Source organism: Chenopodium quinoa, unplaced genomic scaffold (assembly GCF_001683475.1).
Source record: "Chenopodium quinoa cultivar QQ74 unplaced genomic scaffold, ASM168347v1, whole genome shotgun sequence".
NCBI lineage: Eukaryota > Viridiplantae > Streptophyta > Magnoliopsida > Caryophyllales > Amaranthaceae > Chenopodium > Chenopodium quinoa.
Genome location: NW_018742733.1, coordinates 2,831,116 through 2,843,677, shown reverse-complemented (window position 1 = coordinate 2,843,677; position 12,562 = coordinate 2,831,116). Strand labels below are relative to the sequence as shown.

The 12,562-nt window shown below is 32.3% G+C and overlaps 2 protein-coding genes across 3 annotated transcripts; both read left to right on the top strand.

The window, feature by feature from the left end:
* The first annotated feature begins 261 nt into the window (after window positions 1–261).
* Window positions 262–2,828, top strand: LOC110723853. The gene is made up of 3 exons (XM_021903250.1): window positions 262–724; window positions 890–1,075; window positions 2,035–2,828. The coding sequence occupies exons 1-3, from the start codon at window positions 722–724 to the stop codon at window positions 2,719–2,721; spliced, it is 876 nt and encodes a 291-aa protein (XP_021758942.1). The 5' UTR covers window positions 262–721; the 3' UTR covers window positions 2,722–2,828.
* Window positions 2,829–3,079: 251 nt separating this feature from the next.
* LOC110723577 lies at window positions 3,080–5,837 on the top strand. 2 transcript variants are annotated; one of them, XM_021902927.1, is made up of 4 exons: window positions 3,081–3,211; window positions 3,986–4,231; window positions 5,076–5,285; window positions 5,460–5,837. In XM_021902927.1, exons 2-4 carry the CDS (start codon window positions 4,034–4,036, stop codon window positions 5,463–5,465), a joined length of 414 nt encoding a protein of 137 aa, XP_021758619.1. In that variant the 5' UTR covers window positions 3,081–3,211; window positions 3,986–4,033; the 3' UTR covers window positions 5,466–5,837. The 2 variants fall into 2 exon arrangements, with proteins under 2 accessions (XP_021758617.1, XP_021758619.1); XM_021902925.1 differs by lacking the exons at window positions 5,076–5,285; window positions 5,460–5,837 and having other exon boundaries at window positions 3,080–3,211; window positions 3,986–4,536.
* The last annotated feature ends 6,725 nt before the right edge of the window (window positions 5,838–12,562 follow it).

The window sequence follows — 12,562 nt, the reverse complement described above, 5'->3', positions numbered from 1 at the left end:
GATGGTAAACTTTTTATTTTTATTTTGCTTATTTTTAGTTATAGTTAGCACTTAGCAGTTGTGTGCTATATATAACAATTATATTATCTAAGTTGTTGGTCATATATGTATAGAATCAGTTACTTGAATCTATACATCATTAGATAGAGACTATTGACACTTTCAGAATAAGATATATATATATATATATATATATATATATATATATATATATATATATATATATATATATATATATATATATATATATGTATTTATCTTTTGTTCTATTTATTTATATTTTGATGGATTATTGTTGTTAGTCAATGATGAGATGGGTGAAAAAATTTGGAATAGGATTTGGTACATACTTCATATTAACATACTTGTCAAAAAATTTCAAGTTATATTATAAATTAGTTATATCATCAGGAAAAGGTGGAGAGTCAACATCATGGTTTAAATTTTATAGGAGTTTGCTAATTTTCAATTTTGTTTGCTTATTTATATTATATTTTGTTCATTTAAATTTCCTTTTGCTCATTTTTCTTTTGTTTTGCTCATTTTTTTTTCAAGGAAACAAAATGTGAATATCAATTCTGATATTCTCACATTTCTTTCTGATGTTGATAAAATAAAGGACTTGAATTGGTGCAAGTATATCCTTGATTCACTTGTGAAGGCCAAGCTTTTCTGGGAAGAACGTCAAACTCGTTCTTTTCCTGGATCTTTACTGTTTCTTATGGTATTACTTTAATTTTTGTTGTTTTTTTAATGTAGTATTTTTTACTTATTTGTTGATTTTTAATTTACTAATTATTTTTTCTTACTTGTTTGTAGCTATTGTATGTATTAATTTTTATTTGTTTAATTTTAATGTACTGATTTTTTCTATCTTACTTGTTTGTAGCTTTTATACGTTGATCAGTTTGTCATTGAGGAAGTTAGAGCCAAACGAGAAACTCCAGTTCTCAAAGGTTGGACAACCAATATGTTGTCAAGTCGTGAGAAATTGGAAATTTTTAAGGGGAGGCTTGGAGTTTTTTATAAAAACCAGAAGCTTGTTGGTCCTTCTGGCAGCAAACAACCAAAACTGGTATTTCACTTGTAACCAATACTTAGTTTTTCTATGTCTTTGGCATTTCTTGAAGAATTGAATTGGAACAAATCTTGCTTTAAGGAAAATGATGCAATGTGGTGCTTTTATAGCACATTAATGGACCTCCTAAATCAGTAAAAAAATATTTGCTCATTTGTCAAATGAGAAATTATTTTTTGCTCATTTGATACTGTGTGATTTGGATGAAAATTACACAATTATGTAATATTTTTTTTTTTGTTTTTTTTATTTTTGCTTGATTTTAGGAAAAATCTGATCAAATTCATACAAAAAATGAAGAAATTGAACAAGATCCGAAGAAGGTATTTATATGACTTTTCTGGAAACTTATATTAATTTGCTCATTTTTATATGACTTTGCTCATTTTTTGTTTTTGTTTTTTTCCCTAATTTTTGTTATTTTTTACTTAATTGTGAATTTGTATTGTTGTTTTGTGAATTTGGGCATTGCCGTGCGATGAAAGAGTAGGGGGTTAAAAGGTTGGGGGTGTGCGAGTTGTTATTAGCCCAATCCCTATCCTCCCTAAGATACATCTTCTGGTTAGCTTTAAACATAAATCTGATTAGCTTTAAACACCTCAGATGGTAAAACCTCCTCATTAACATGTGTAGGTGTTTGCTCATTTGATAAATGAGTAATCAACTATTTGCTCATTTGGTAAATGAGCAAAAAATTGATTGCTCATTTGACAAATGAGCATCTATGTTTTAATTTACTGCATGAAAGGACTTTTAGCTATTGGGGAAATGGATTTAAGGATCCAGGTGTAGTGTTAAATGATCCTCTAATTGTTAGCAAAAGAAAACTCTAACAAGCTGATCATGATTTTGCTCTAAAGTTTGGTACTCCTTTAAGTATCCAAGATGGTCTTGGCTTCTTTCCATTATTATGAATTAATTAAATTTTTTTTTTATTTTTATATTTTTTTTAATAGAAATGCCTTATGGAGCTTGCAACAGCATCTACAAATCTAGTCTTGGCATACATGGATTTCAGTGAAAAACATGAAACTGCTGTTAAGTATTTTCCAAACAATGAGAAGATTCAAAAGCTGAAGGAAGATGCAATGACTGTTTGTGATGAGCAGAAGATGAGCTCTAAAGCTTTGACTAAAGATATTCCTCTCTCATTTAGCCAAGATGAACAGTATTGGCAAGATCCAGCTGTAATTGAAGCTTGGGATAGGTTTTCGAAGATTTCAGGCAATGACAAGCATGCTGAATCTACAATTTATGCTAGGGTTGATCAACTGATTGAATCAGAACCAATTGATATTACTAAGATTGCTGCTGAATGTGTTGACATAGCAAGTGGTATACCTGATGTTGAAGATCCATCTGTTATCATACAGCCTAAGGTTGCTGAACATGTATTAAAAAAACTTGGAGAGTCAAGTACGAGATATAGTTTAAGAAGTTCAGTTGCCGAAGGATGTGGAACTCCTTCATTCAGCTTAGGAATCTCTTCTCAAGATGATTCTCAGGAGAAGTCCCCCAGCATTGCACCTACTGATGAACCTGTAGTTGCTCCTGTGAGTGCACAAGTTGGTGCTTCTAAATCAGTTGATGATGCTGATGCTGTGAATGCTCAAGAAGACCCAATTGCGCTTAAGAGAAAATGAGATGCTGAAAATGAGAGTTGTATTCCAAAGAAGCGTAAAGTGCAACCATCGTTGCAAATAAGATCTCCTTTTAAGTCTCGGATTATCAACATATATACACCATTAACAGCAGTTTAGAAAGGTGTTATGGATTCATTTTTCATGAGAAGAAAAATCATTTGTAAGTATTTATTCAATTTTTTCAGTTCTGAAATTTTTTGCAACTGACTTTATTTTTCTTTCTTATAACAAGTCTAGCTCTATATTCTCACTTTACATATTTACGATTGAAATTATTTTAACTTCCCTAAATCTTATATGTAGTGATGCAGGGTTTTTATGCAAAGGTGAGCCTGATAATGAAGTAATGCTATTTCAACTTGAAATGCTAAAAACTTAGAGCAAAATTCATGGCGATATCATTAATGCATGGTCTACTGTTCTGAATTTTAATGAGCAATATAAAGATGTCAATTCTTGTGGACGTTTCTTTTTTGGTCTTAATGCTGTTGTAAGTTCAACTCGTTCATTTTATTTTGTTTTATTTTGTTCATGTTCACTTTGCTCATTTCATATAATTTTTTTATATTTGAATGTAGATGTTGTTTTGTATTTGCAAAAACTATTATTAGTTCTTTGCTCATTTGTCAAATGAGCAAACTATTCAATGCTCATTTGTCAAATATTCTTGCTCATTTGTCAAATGAGCAAAAATTAAATACTGAACTAATTCAAGTCTCTTATTGGATACTAAATAATATAAAATATTTTGATAAAATGTTTGAAATACAGAACTAATAATAATATAAATTCTGACTTCCTTGGTCTGAATCAATGTATAATCAGTCTTTATGAGTTGTATTATGGTCTAATTTTGGTCCTGCACAATTCGGACTCTTATTTATGACCTGTATTATGGTCTGAATCAGTGACGAGTGAGAATTCACAGACATGCTGCATCTATAATTCTATATGGTCTTAAACCAAAGGACTTAATTCTTTATGTTTATGATGCTATCTGACAACTAACATTCTGTATGTTCTGTAATTACATAAATAATTGAATGATAGCTGCAATTAATTCTTTGCTCATTTGCCAAATGAGCAGTTAATTTTTTGCTCATTTGTCAAATGAGCAAAACATTCACTTGCTCATTTGTAAAAAAAAATTCAATTTACTCATTTTATGACTTTTCTCATTTCAAATTCACTTTACTCATTTCTTATTTACTCTTTTCATTTATGTTCATCTTATTTATGTATTTTTCTTTATTTATTTTTTTAGGATTGCCTTTTTCAATACGAAAGTGATCGTGCTCAAGAAAGGAATAAAATGTTTTGTGAGGTTGTGGAGTTGGAATTCAGCAAAACAATCATCCCAAAGAAAGATATTGAGCTTTTCTTTTTCCCGGTATTTGAAAAGGATCATTATTATCTGGCATGTTTTAACACCACCACAGATTGTGGTACAATTGAGGTTATTGATTACAGTGAAGGTCCTAGAGAAAATAAGAAATTGCTTAAAAATCTGGTATGTCTTCTGCCACTTCTTCTTCATCATTAATATCCTCATTGATGCCTGCCATGTTGTTACCAGATTCTTTATTCATGTCTCCTCTCATTATATCACTGGTACCCTAACCCTTTCAGAGGATTCTCCTCTGAATTTCTTCTTTCTCCCATAACAAGAAAATACACACACACACACTCACGCCAGAGACACACACACACACATACACAGGCACACACACACACACACACACACGCATACACACACACATACACACACGCACACATACACACACACACACAAGCAAAGTCTTAAATAGCTTCCTGTTAGTCTCTGTCTCTGTCCTCACTTTGAATCTATTCATGGTCAGCTTGATTCTTTCGGGATATATGACATGTAAAACTTTTCTAGAGGATACTTGCAAAACTCTGTGATTTATTTTTCTACATAATGTGCATCTCTGCATTTGAACAATGTGTTTGAGAGTTTCTGATTGTATACAGGCACACACACACACATACACAGGCGCACACAAACACACACACACACAAATACACACACACACGCATACACACACACATACACACATGCACACATACACACACACACACACACAAACACAAGCACACATACAACCTGTAATAGAATCTGAAATCAGATTCTGAAATTAGTTTTTGGAATCAGAATTGTGTAATGTGTGGGTAGGTTTGTGTGGGTAGGTGGCAGTAATGGCTCAAGATTTTGTTAGATTATTTTAGAAAAATGATTTGAGTTTAGTTGTTTATCTTGATCTTGTTCTGCTTGTTCTAACTATATTTGTTCCACCTGTTTTTGTTCTTATTTTAACTTATTTGTTCATTTTCAGAAAAGTGCATTTTCATATTTCATGAATGGTGAAGGAAGTATACAAAGTGTTGTTTTGTCAAAACAAATCAAGTCTATGGAGTCTGTTGTGGTTGATTTACCTTGGAAGTCTTCAGATGATTATCATTTGCATTGCGGTGTTGCAATGATGAGGCATATGGAAACATATATGGGTTTGCAAAAGTGGAATTCAGGTTTAAAGAAAAATAATGTAAGTCTAACCAGAAAAAGTCTAATTGCAATTTTTATAATTTGATTCTTCTGGAATGAGAAATCTGCACTTTTTAGATTAAAATTTGTGAGTAGCTTGTTGATATACATTCATGAAGCCATTACTTACCCTATACTTACTCTGAATTATTGCTTCATTTTTTCTCTTTGCAGGACATAATCATTGACAAACTTCGTTTGAAGTATACCCTCTCAATTATTTCAAGTGAAGTAAATACTGTTAAACCTGTTAAACAAGTTGTCCAAAAGAAAAAAAAAGGCTGAGGAAGCAAGTGATGCTGAAGAAAGCTAGGGGCAGCAATCCAAGAGCAATTAACGGAGAGAATTGAAGACTGAAGTTGATAAATTGTTCTTAGGATTTGTATAGTTTTTGTACAGAACAATAGAAGTGTTAGTTTTATGATGTTCTTAATAGGACAAATGTGATAAATGTTCTTAGTTGATATAATGTTTTTATGATGTTGTTAGGATTTTCTAAGTATAAATTTTGCTATGTCAATGTAATGGATATGATTTTCTATCTTATTGACTAAGTTGTTTGTCATTTGTTAAATTCTTGATTAACTATTTGAGCAACTGACTATTTGCTCATTTGCTAAATGAGCAAATAAATGTTTTCTTATTTTTTTAAATAAGTAACTAATTATTTGCTCATTTAAAAAATGAAGAAACTAATGCTTACTCATTTCACAAATGAGCAAAGAAATGGTTGTTGATTTAATGTATTATTAAAAGGAATGTTTACTCATTTGACAAATGAGTATTAACTATTTGCTCATTTGACAAATGAGTATTAACTATTTGCTCATTTGCCAAATGACCAAATAAATAATGCTAAATCTTATATTTATATAAAAATATTAACTTTTATATTTGTATAAAAGTATCATTATACAAATATCAGCAAATATCTAGTTAATTTAGCCTCTATGATTTTGAAGATTAGGGTATGTTCTCTTTATTTAATTCAAAATATTTCAAAGAAGTAAATTTAATCAAATCCATAATTGATGCAATTAAACAAGCAATTCAATGAGAACAGAACGAACCTCAAAAATCGAAAATTCTCATGCAATTAACATGCAATTCAATAACCTGGTGATTGATGCAATTAAATATGCAAATTAATAAGAACAGAACAAACTGAAAAATCAAAAATTATCATCCAATTAACATGCAATTCACCTGGCGAATTTGATTTGTAGCAGCGATGGAAATGCGATTAGTAATTGATGATTTGTAGCGCAAGGCAAGCAAGTTCGGTGTGAACTTGCTTATGATTAATTTGATGAAGCAATTGATGAAGCAATTTGAAGCAATGAGAAACAGCGTTACTGATTAGCCGCCATTGATGAAGCTTCGTGGTGGAGAGAGAAGTTAGTTAGCTAGGTGGAGAGAGATGACAGTTAGGTGGTGTATTTACTGATTTTTCCATTACTATGCGCTTTTTCATCCGTCAGATCTATTTAGTTCAAGGGCCAAGATTTGGTCTCATATAAGAGATGGTCTCATATAGGGGGATGGTCTCACCGGATCCCGACCCTATATATATATATATATATATATATATATATATATTGTCTGTTTGAAAGATGTCCAACGTACTGTTATAAATTAGTTTAATACCGTGCATTAAATAACTAATAACCAAATACTCTAAATTCCAAAATACGGGCTTTTAGTAAAATCAAGTTGAGCTTCAACCTGAATTAGAAATCAATGCTTGTTCAAATTTGATGAGAATTGGGGAAAAAAAAATAATAAACTGATTTTTATTGAGGGATACCCAGTTATCTGGAGGTATAATTGTCTATTCAAGTACCAGGGGAGGGGTATATGCGTCTTTTCATGTACTAGTTGAGGGGTACGTGTGTAATTACCTCACCAAACAGTAAAAGCAAAAAGCAAACAGTAATTGGACATTTCACCAAAAGTACTGAATAAATAACCCTACTTTTTCAATATATTTACAAAAATGCCATCAGATTAACAAAAATTCGTTTATCTGACAAATTAACTTGTATTTTCCCATTTTTATTGCACCTTTAAATCATCCAATTTTAAAATGGGAGGGAAATACTGTTGAAAGTAGCTAATATTGGTAAAAATATTACAATTATTTGAGTCACTTACAATTGTTTATCACCGTGAATTAGGTATAATATGTTGGATGAATTGTGCACCAACCTGGCTTATCAATTTTGCACAATTGAGGGTTTCAACAATTGTTGTTGTAATTAAAAGTATCCGCTAACCTATTTGATGTTAATCAAGTTTGCAAGTTGATTACATCAAATTTTGAAGATATTAGCCCCAATACTAAGTGATTTTATTGTTTTGTATTTTGGAACTTAATTAGTTTGGCATAGAGATCGATGAACTTCATGGTGATAGCTTAATTATATGAGCGCGAAATCATTACAGTGAGCAACACCATCTAATATCAGAATCATGAACTGGTTGTTTTGGAAACATGCTTTTGTAAATAAACTTGTGCATTGAGGCTAAGTACAAATCATAAAAAATTAAAGTGCTATTTGTTTCTCATACACTTTGCCATTAGCCTTAGGCGTAAATGCTATTACATGTAATATTGTGTATAGAACAATACCGAGGAGCGGTACTTGGTAATCTACCTAATGTAGCTTGTGTGTAGAAAGTTATCCATGACACATACTCTGTCTCTGGAAGTGGTGCTCGCTGTTCTGGAAAATGAATGTTGCAATCCCTCGTACCCGGCCACGACATAGTTAGAAGTCATATATGTGAGATGTGTTTTCAGTAAGCGGTTATTTATCATACTAAATGTTGTAAATGAAGTACGCTACGCTATATTTACTCAAGAGACATACAATTGGGGAAATTAGCACTCCCTTTTACTTGAAGTTGAGTGTTGTTACATCTTGTATTTGCTTGTTGATGTTGCTAGTCTAGACGATTCATGAAGGGAAGGAGAGTAAAGTGGTGTGGCAAAAAAAGAGTTATCTGGGTTGGTTTTTTTTGGCCAGCCCAGATAACTCTTTTTTTGCCACACCACACCAAGATAGCTCTTTTTTTGCCACACCACGCACTTTACTCTTTTTTCCTTCATGAAAACCAACCCAGATAACTCTTTTTTTGCCACACCACTTTACTCTCCTTCCCTTCATGAATCGTCTCGATTAGCAACATCAACAAGCAAATGCAAGATGTAACAACACTCAACTTCAAGTAAAAGGGAGTGCTGATTTCTACAACTGTATTTCACTTGAGTAAATATAGCGCAACATACTTCACTTACAACATTTAGTAAAATAAAATTTTAAAAACAAAACCTCTAATAGAAAACACATTTCACATTTATGAACTTCTAACTTCAAAGCCTTGTTGATGATAATATATAGTGTGATATTTTAGCACAAATGTCAAAATTAAACCTCCAAAAACCATGATTGTAATTACCTTGTCTTTAAAGATTGATTGTGTTTCTTCGACTTGGATGATTGGCGTTAAACCTTGTAATCTTCAAGGTCCGAAACATAGCTTAAGCCTTCAAATTTATCTTTGTATCCTTTAGGATCCACCATTGTTGTGGAAGATTTCATAGGATCTATTTAAGTTTGATGCAAAAAAGGTCATTGTATGTTTATTGGAGGTGAAATAGTTATAGTAAGAGACTAAAAAAGAGTAATAGAAAGATGTAGAATCAAGAATAGAGAGGTTAGTATGCTAAATTGCTAAGTATGTAGCATAATTATATAGATAAATATTGTGAGTAGTTGAAAGAACGAAGTAGCTGGGCAATTTCAAGCTGATTTCAGGGAAGCTTCATTTTCTTTTTCTTTTTCACTTTTGCTATTGCTTTCTCTTTCACTTTCACTTTTTTATGAATTTACTTTACTAATTTGTTATACCAGCAAGGCAGCAATTACTATGAATTTTCGGGTGGATGCTCGTTAGCTTTGTTGGTTAAAGTTTTGGGATTGTATTTGATATTTGAGATCAAATCTCTACATCATTGTCCATTAAAGTTCGATCTCTATCTTATCAAAAAAGAATTAAAAAATTAATAACTATAAATTTTTTTATTAGCCTAACATTGTTGTATTCTTTCCATATTTTCTAAATTACTCAGTTATTTTTTATTATTTTTTTTATGGCCAAACTTACTTTAATCATTTTTATCAATTATCTATATACCAAAACATCGATCATCGCACAAGTCTTGCTGGATTTTAATCAATATTTAATTTTTAGATATCAATTTACTACATCCGATCTGTTTTATATTATTAATTAGATATTTTCAACTCACGTACACTTTAATCAAATTGTTGCAAATTAAAAGAAAAGGAGTTACTCAGGTAGTAGACTTTATATATTGATACAATACTCAAATTGGTCCACACGTAAACTTGTAGGACATGCATGTAGGTGAATGACGTGAATTAATGACGTGAATCAACACTCACTACTTTACTAGTACCTTTGTTACTGTCAAAATTTCTAATCTTTAGACATTTGGAAAACTTATGCCCCAAGTAAGTAAAAGGTACTTGACTATCACAATCAGTCAACTAATATTATTATTCCCATAACCAGGTTAAAGATAGAGAACACTTTACTGAAGTTTCAAGTTATTGCGCTAATGCTTCTTAATTCTTATGGACCTCCTAAAATGTTGTTTTTACGGGAAAAAAAAAAATAACATCTATTATTATTAGGAAATTTTGCAAAAACCCACATTTTAAATCTTATTTTTTGCAAATAACCACCTTTTAAAAAAATTGTTGCAAAAAACCATTAATTTTAAAATTTTTGTTGCAAATTACCACTTTTTAAAGCCAAATTTATCAATTGTGTTACATTGAATTGGTGGTAAGTTGCAATAAAATTTTTAAAATTGGTGGTTTTTTGCAACATTTTTTTTAAAAGGTGGTTAAATGCAAAAAACAATATTTAAAAGGTTGTTTTTTTTTTGCAAAATTTCCTTATTATTGCATTATTACTACCTCCGTTTCGCATTATTTACAACGATTTGACATAATATAGAAAGGAAAAATGTCTAATCATTGGAAATAATATGAAACGGAGGTAGTATTATTATTAGGTCCCATGCTCCAATTACATGTATAGTTATTAATGCAAGACATAAATCTGCTCATCATTCTCTCTGTTTTAGCTCCAAGGACTTTTTAGTAATCTCTCTGATTGTAGCCGTTATTTCTATTTGCTTGTAATGATCATGTAATGCTGATTGGCTATTTGCTTCACCAACTTATTTGTCCTGTAGTTGCTATATATTCAGCTGTACTGAGTCCTTGGAATAATAATGAGAATGACCTAAAATTCTTCCTGCCTCTTTTCTTCTTTGCTAATCATTCTTGCATTGCAAAGTTCTGAGCTTTATCTCCTTGCACTCATCGATCTGACTCATTCTTCATGGTATCAGAGCAGGAGGTGCAATATCGAGATTGTTTGCCTCAGTTTTCTTGTTCTTGCTGTATTACTGGTCATTGATAATCTCATTTGATAAATAAAAATCCATCCTTTATTATATTTTTTAAAATCCCCCTTTTTTAATCTTATTCTTGAGCATAAAGTTCCCACCTTTGTTAGACCATCATGGCAGCTGATACTTCAAGTCCTTTGTATCTGCATCCAAATGATAGATCTTACTCCATTTCTGTTGACAAGCTGACAGGAGCAGCTGATTACAGGGCTTGGAGAAGGTCAATGGAAATTGCTCTATCATCGAAGAAGAAATTGGGATTTGTTACAGGCACCGTTTTGAGGTCTGCATATGCTACTGATGCTGCTAAATGAGAACAATGGGACACCTGCAACTCTATGGTAATCTCCTGGATTCATTCTTGCTTGTCTGACACGATAAAAAAATTTGTTTTGTATGTTGGGACTGCTAGAGCTAGAAACATGGGTTCAATTAGAAAAACGTTTTTCTATGGCTAATGGCTCTAGGAAGTATAAACTTAACAGAGTTATTTATAACCTCAAGCAAAATCATGAATCTGTGAATGTGTATTACACATCCCTAACAAGTTTGTGGGAAGAGTTGGATGCTATGAACATCTTGCCTACTGTATCTGAGAACTCAACGGATGTGAGAAATTTGTTGAATGCTATATCAAAATATCAAGAAGAAAGTAGACTGTTTTAGTTTTTAAATGGCCTAGATGATGATTACAGTGCTATGAGAAGTCAAATTTTAATGTTGACACCCCTTTCCACTGTTGAGTCTGCCTGCTCAATGTTGCAACAAGAAGAAAGCCAGAGAGAAATTCTTGAATTTGCTGGTGTTGAATCTGGAAGTTCTGCCATGTATAACAGACAACAGGCAACACAGTCCACTCAAGGTCATGAAAGATCCTTGATATGTGGAGCTTGTGGTGGTAAAGGTCACTCTTAGAAAAGGTGTTGGACTGTCATTGGGTTTCCAAAATGGCACCATAAGTACAAGACTAATCCTGCTTCCAGTTCAGCTAAAAATGCTGAAAAAACCCAAGAACAAAAATGGTCTGGTATGAAATCTTCTCCCAAAATTGCAGCAGCTGCTCATACAAGTGCTGGTAACAGCATTACTTTAACTCAGGAGCAGTTTGCAAAGCTACTCAGTCACAGCTCAGCTGCTAATGCTATATTTCAGCAAAAGGGAGAGGATACAGATGAAGAGCTGGAAAGCTTCTCTGGAATTGTATCCTGTCTCTCTGCTGTTGCTGTGTGTGAAGATTGGATAATTGACTCCGGGGCATCAGATCACATGACTTCATTAGTGAAAAATCTGTCAACACCACAGACTGTTCATGCTTAGTTGAAGATAAATTTGCTAACAGGAGACACATCTCTTATTTCACATGTAGGCTCTGCTGAACTTGCCAATTCCTTGGTACTGAAAAATGTACTTTGTGTGCCAAACTTCAAACACAATCTGTTGTCTGTGAACAAGCTAGTGAAAGATTCTCAGTGTGAAGTGGTTTTCTATGGTACTCATTGTGTAATTAAATACATGAAATCTGGTAAAATCAAAGGCTTGGGAAAGATGAAGAATGGTCTGTATTATCTGATCAACAAACCCTTGGATCAGAACTTGGGTGCAACTCAACTGGTGGGTAACTCGGGCAGTGTTAATAGTGATGTCTGTAAACACACTTCATTTAGTGTGACATCAAAGAAGAGCAATGTTTCATTCACTGTTTGGCACAATAGACTGGGACATGCCTCAGTTGGTAAACTGAAACACATTGAATGTGTTAAGAAGGT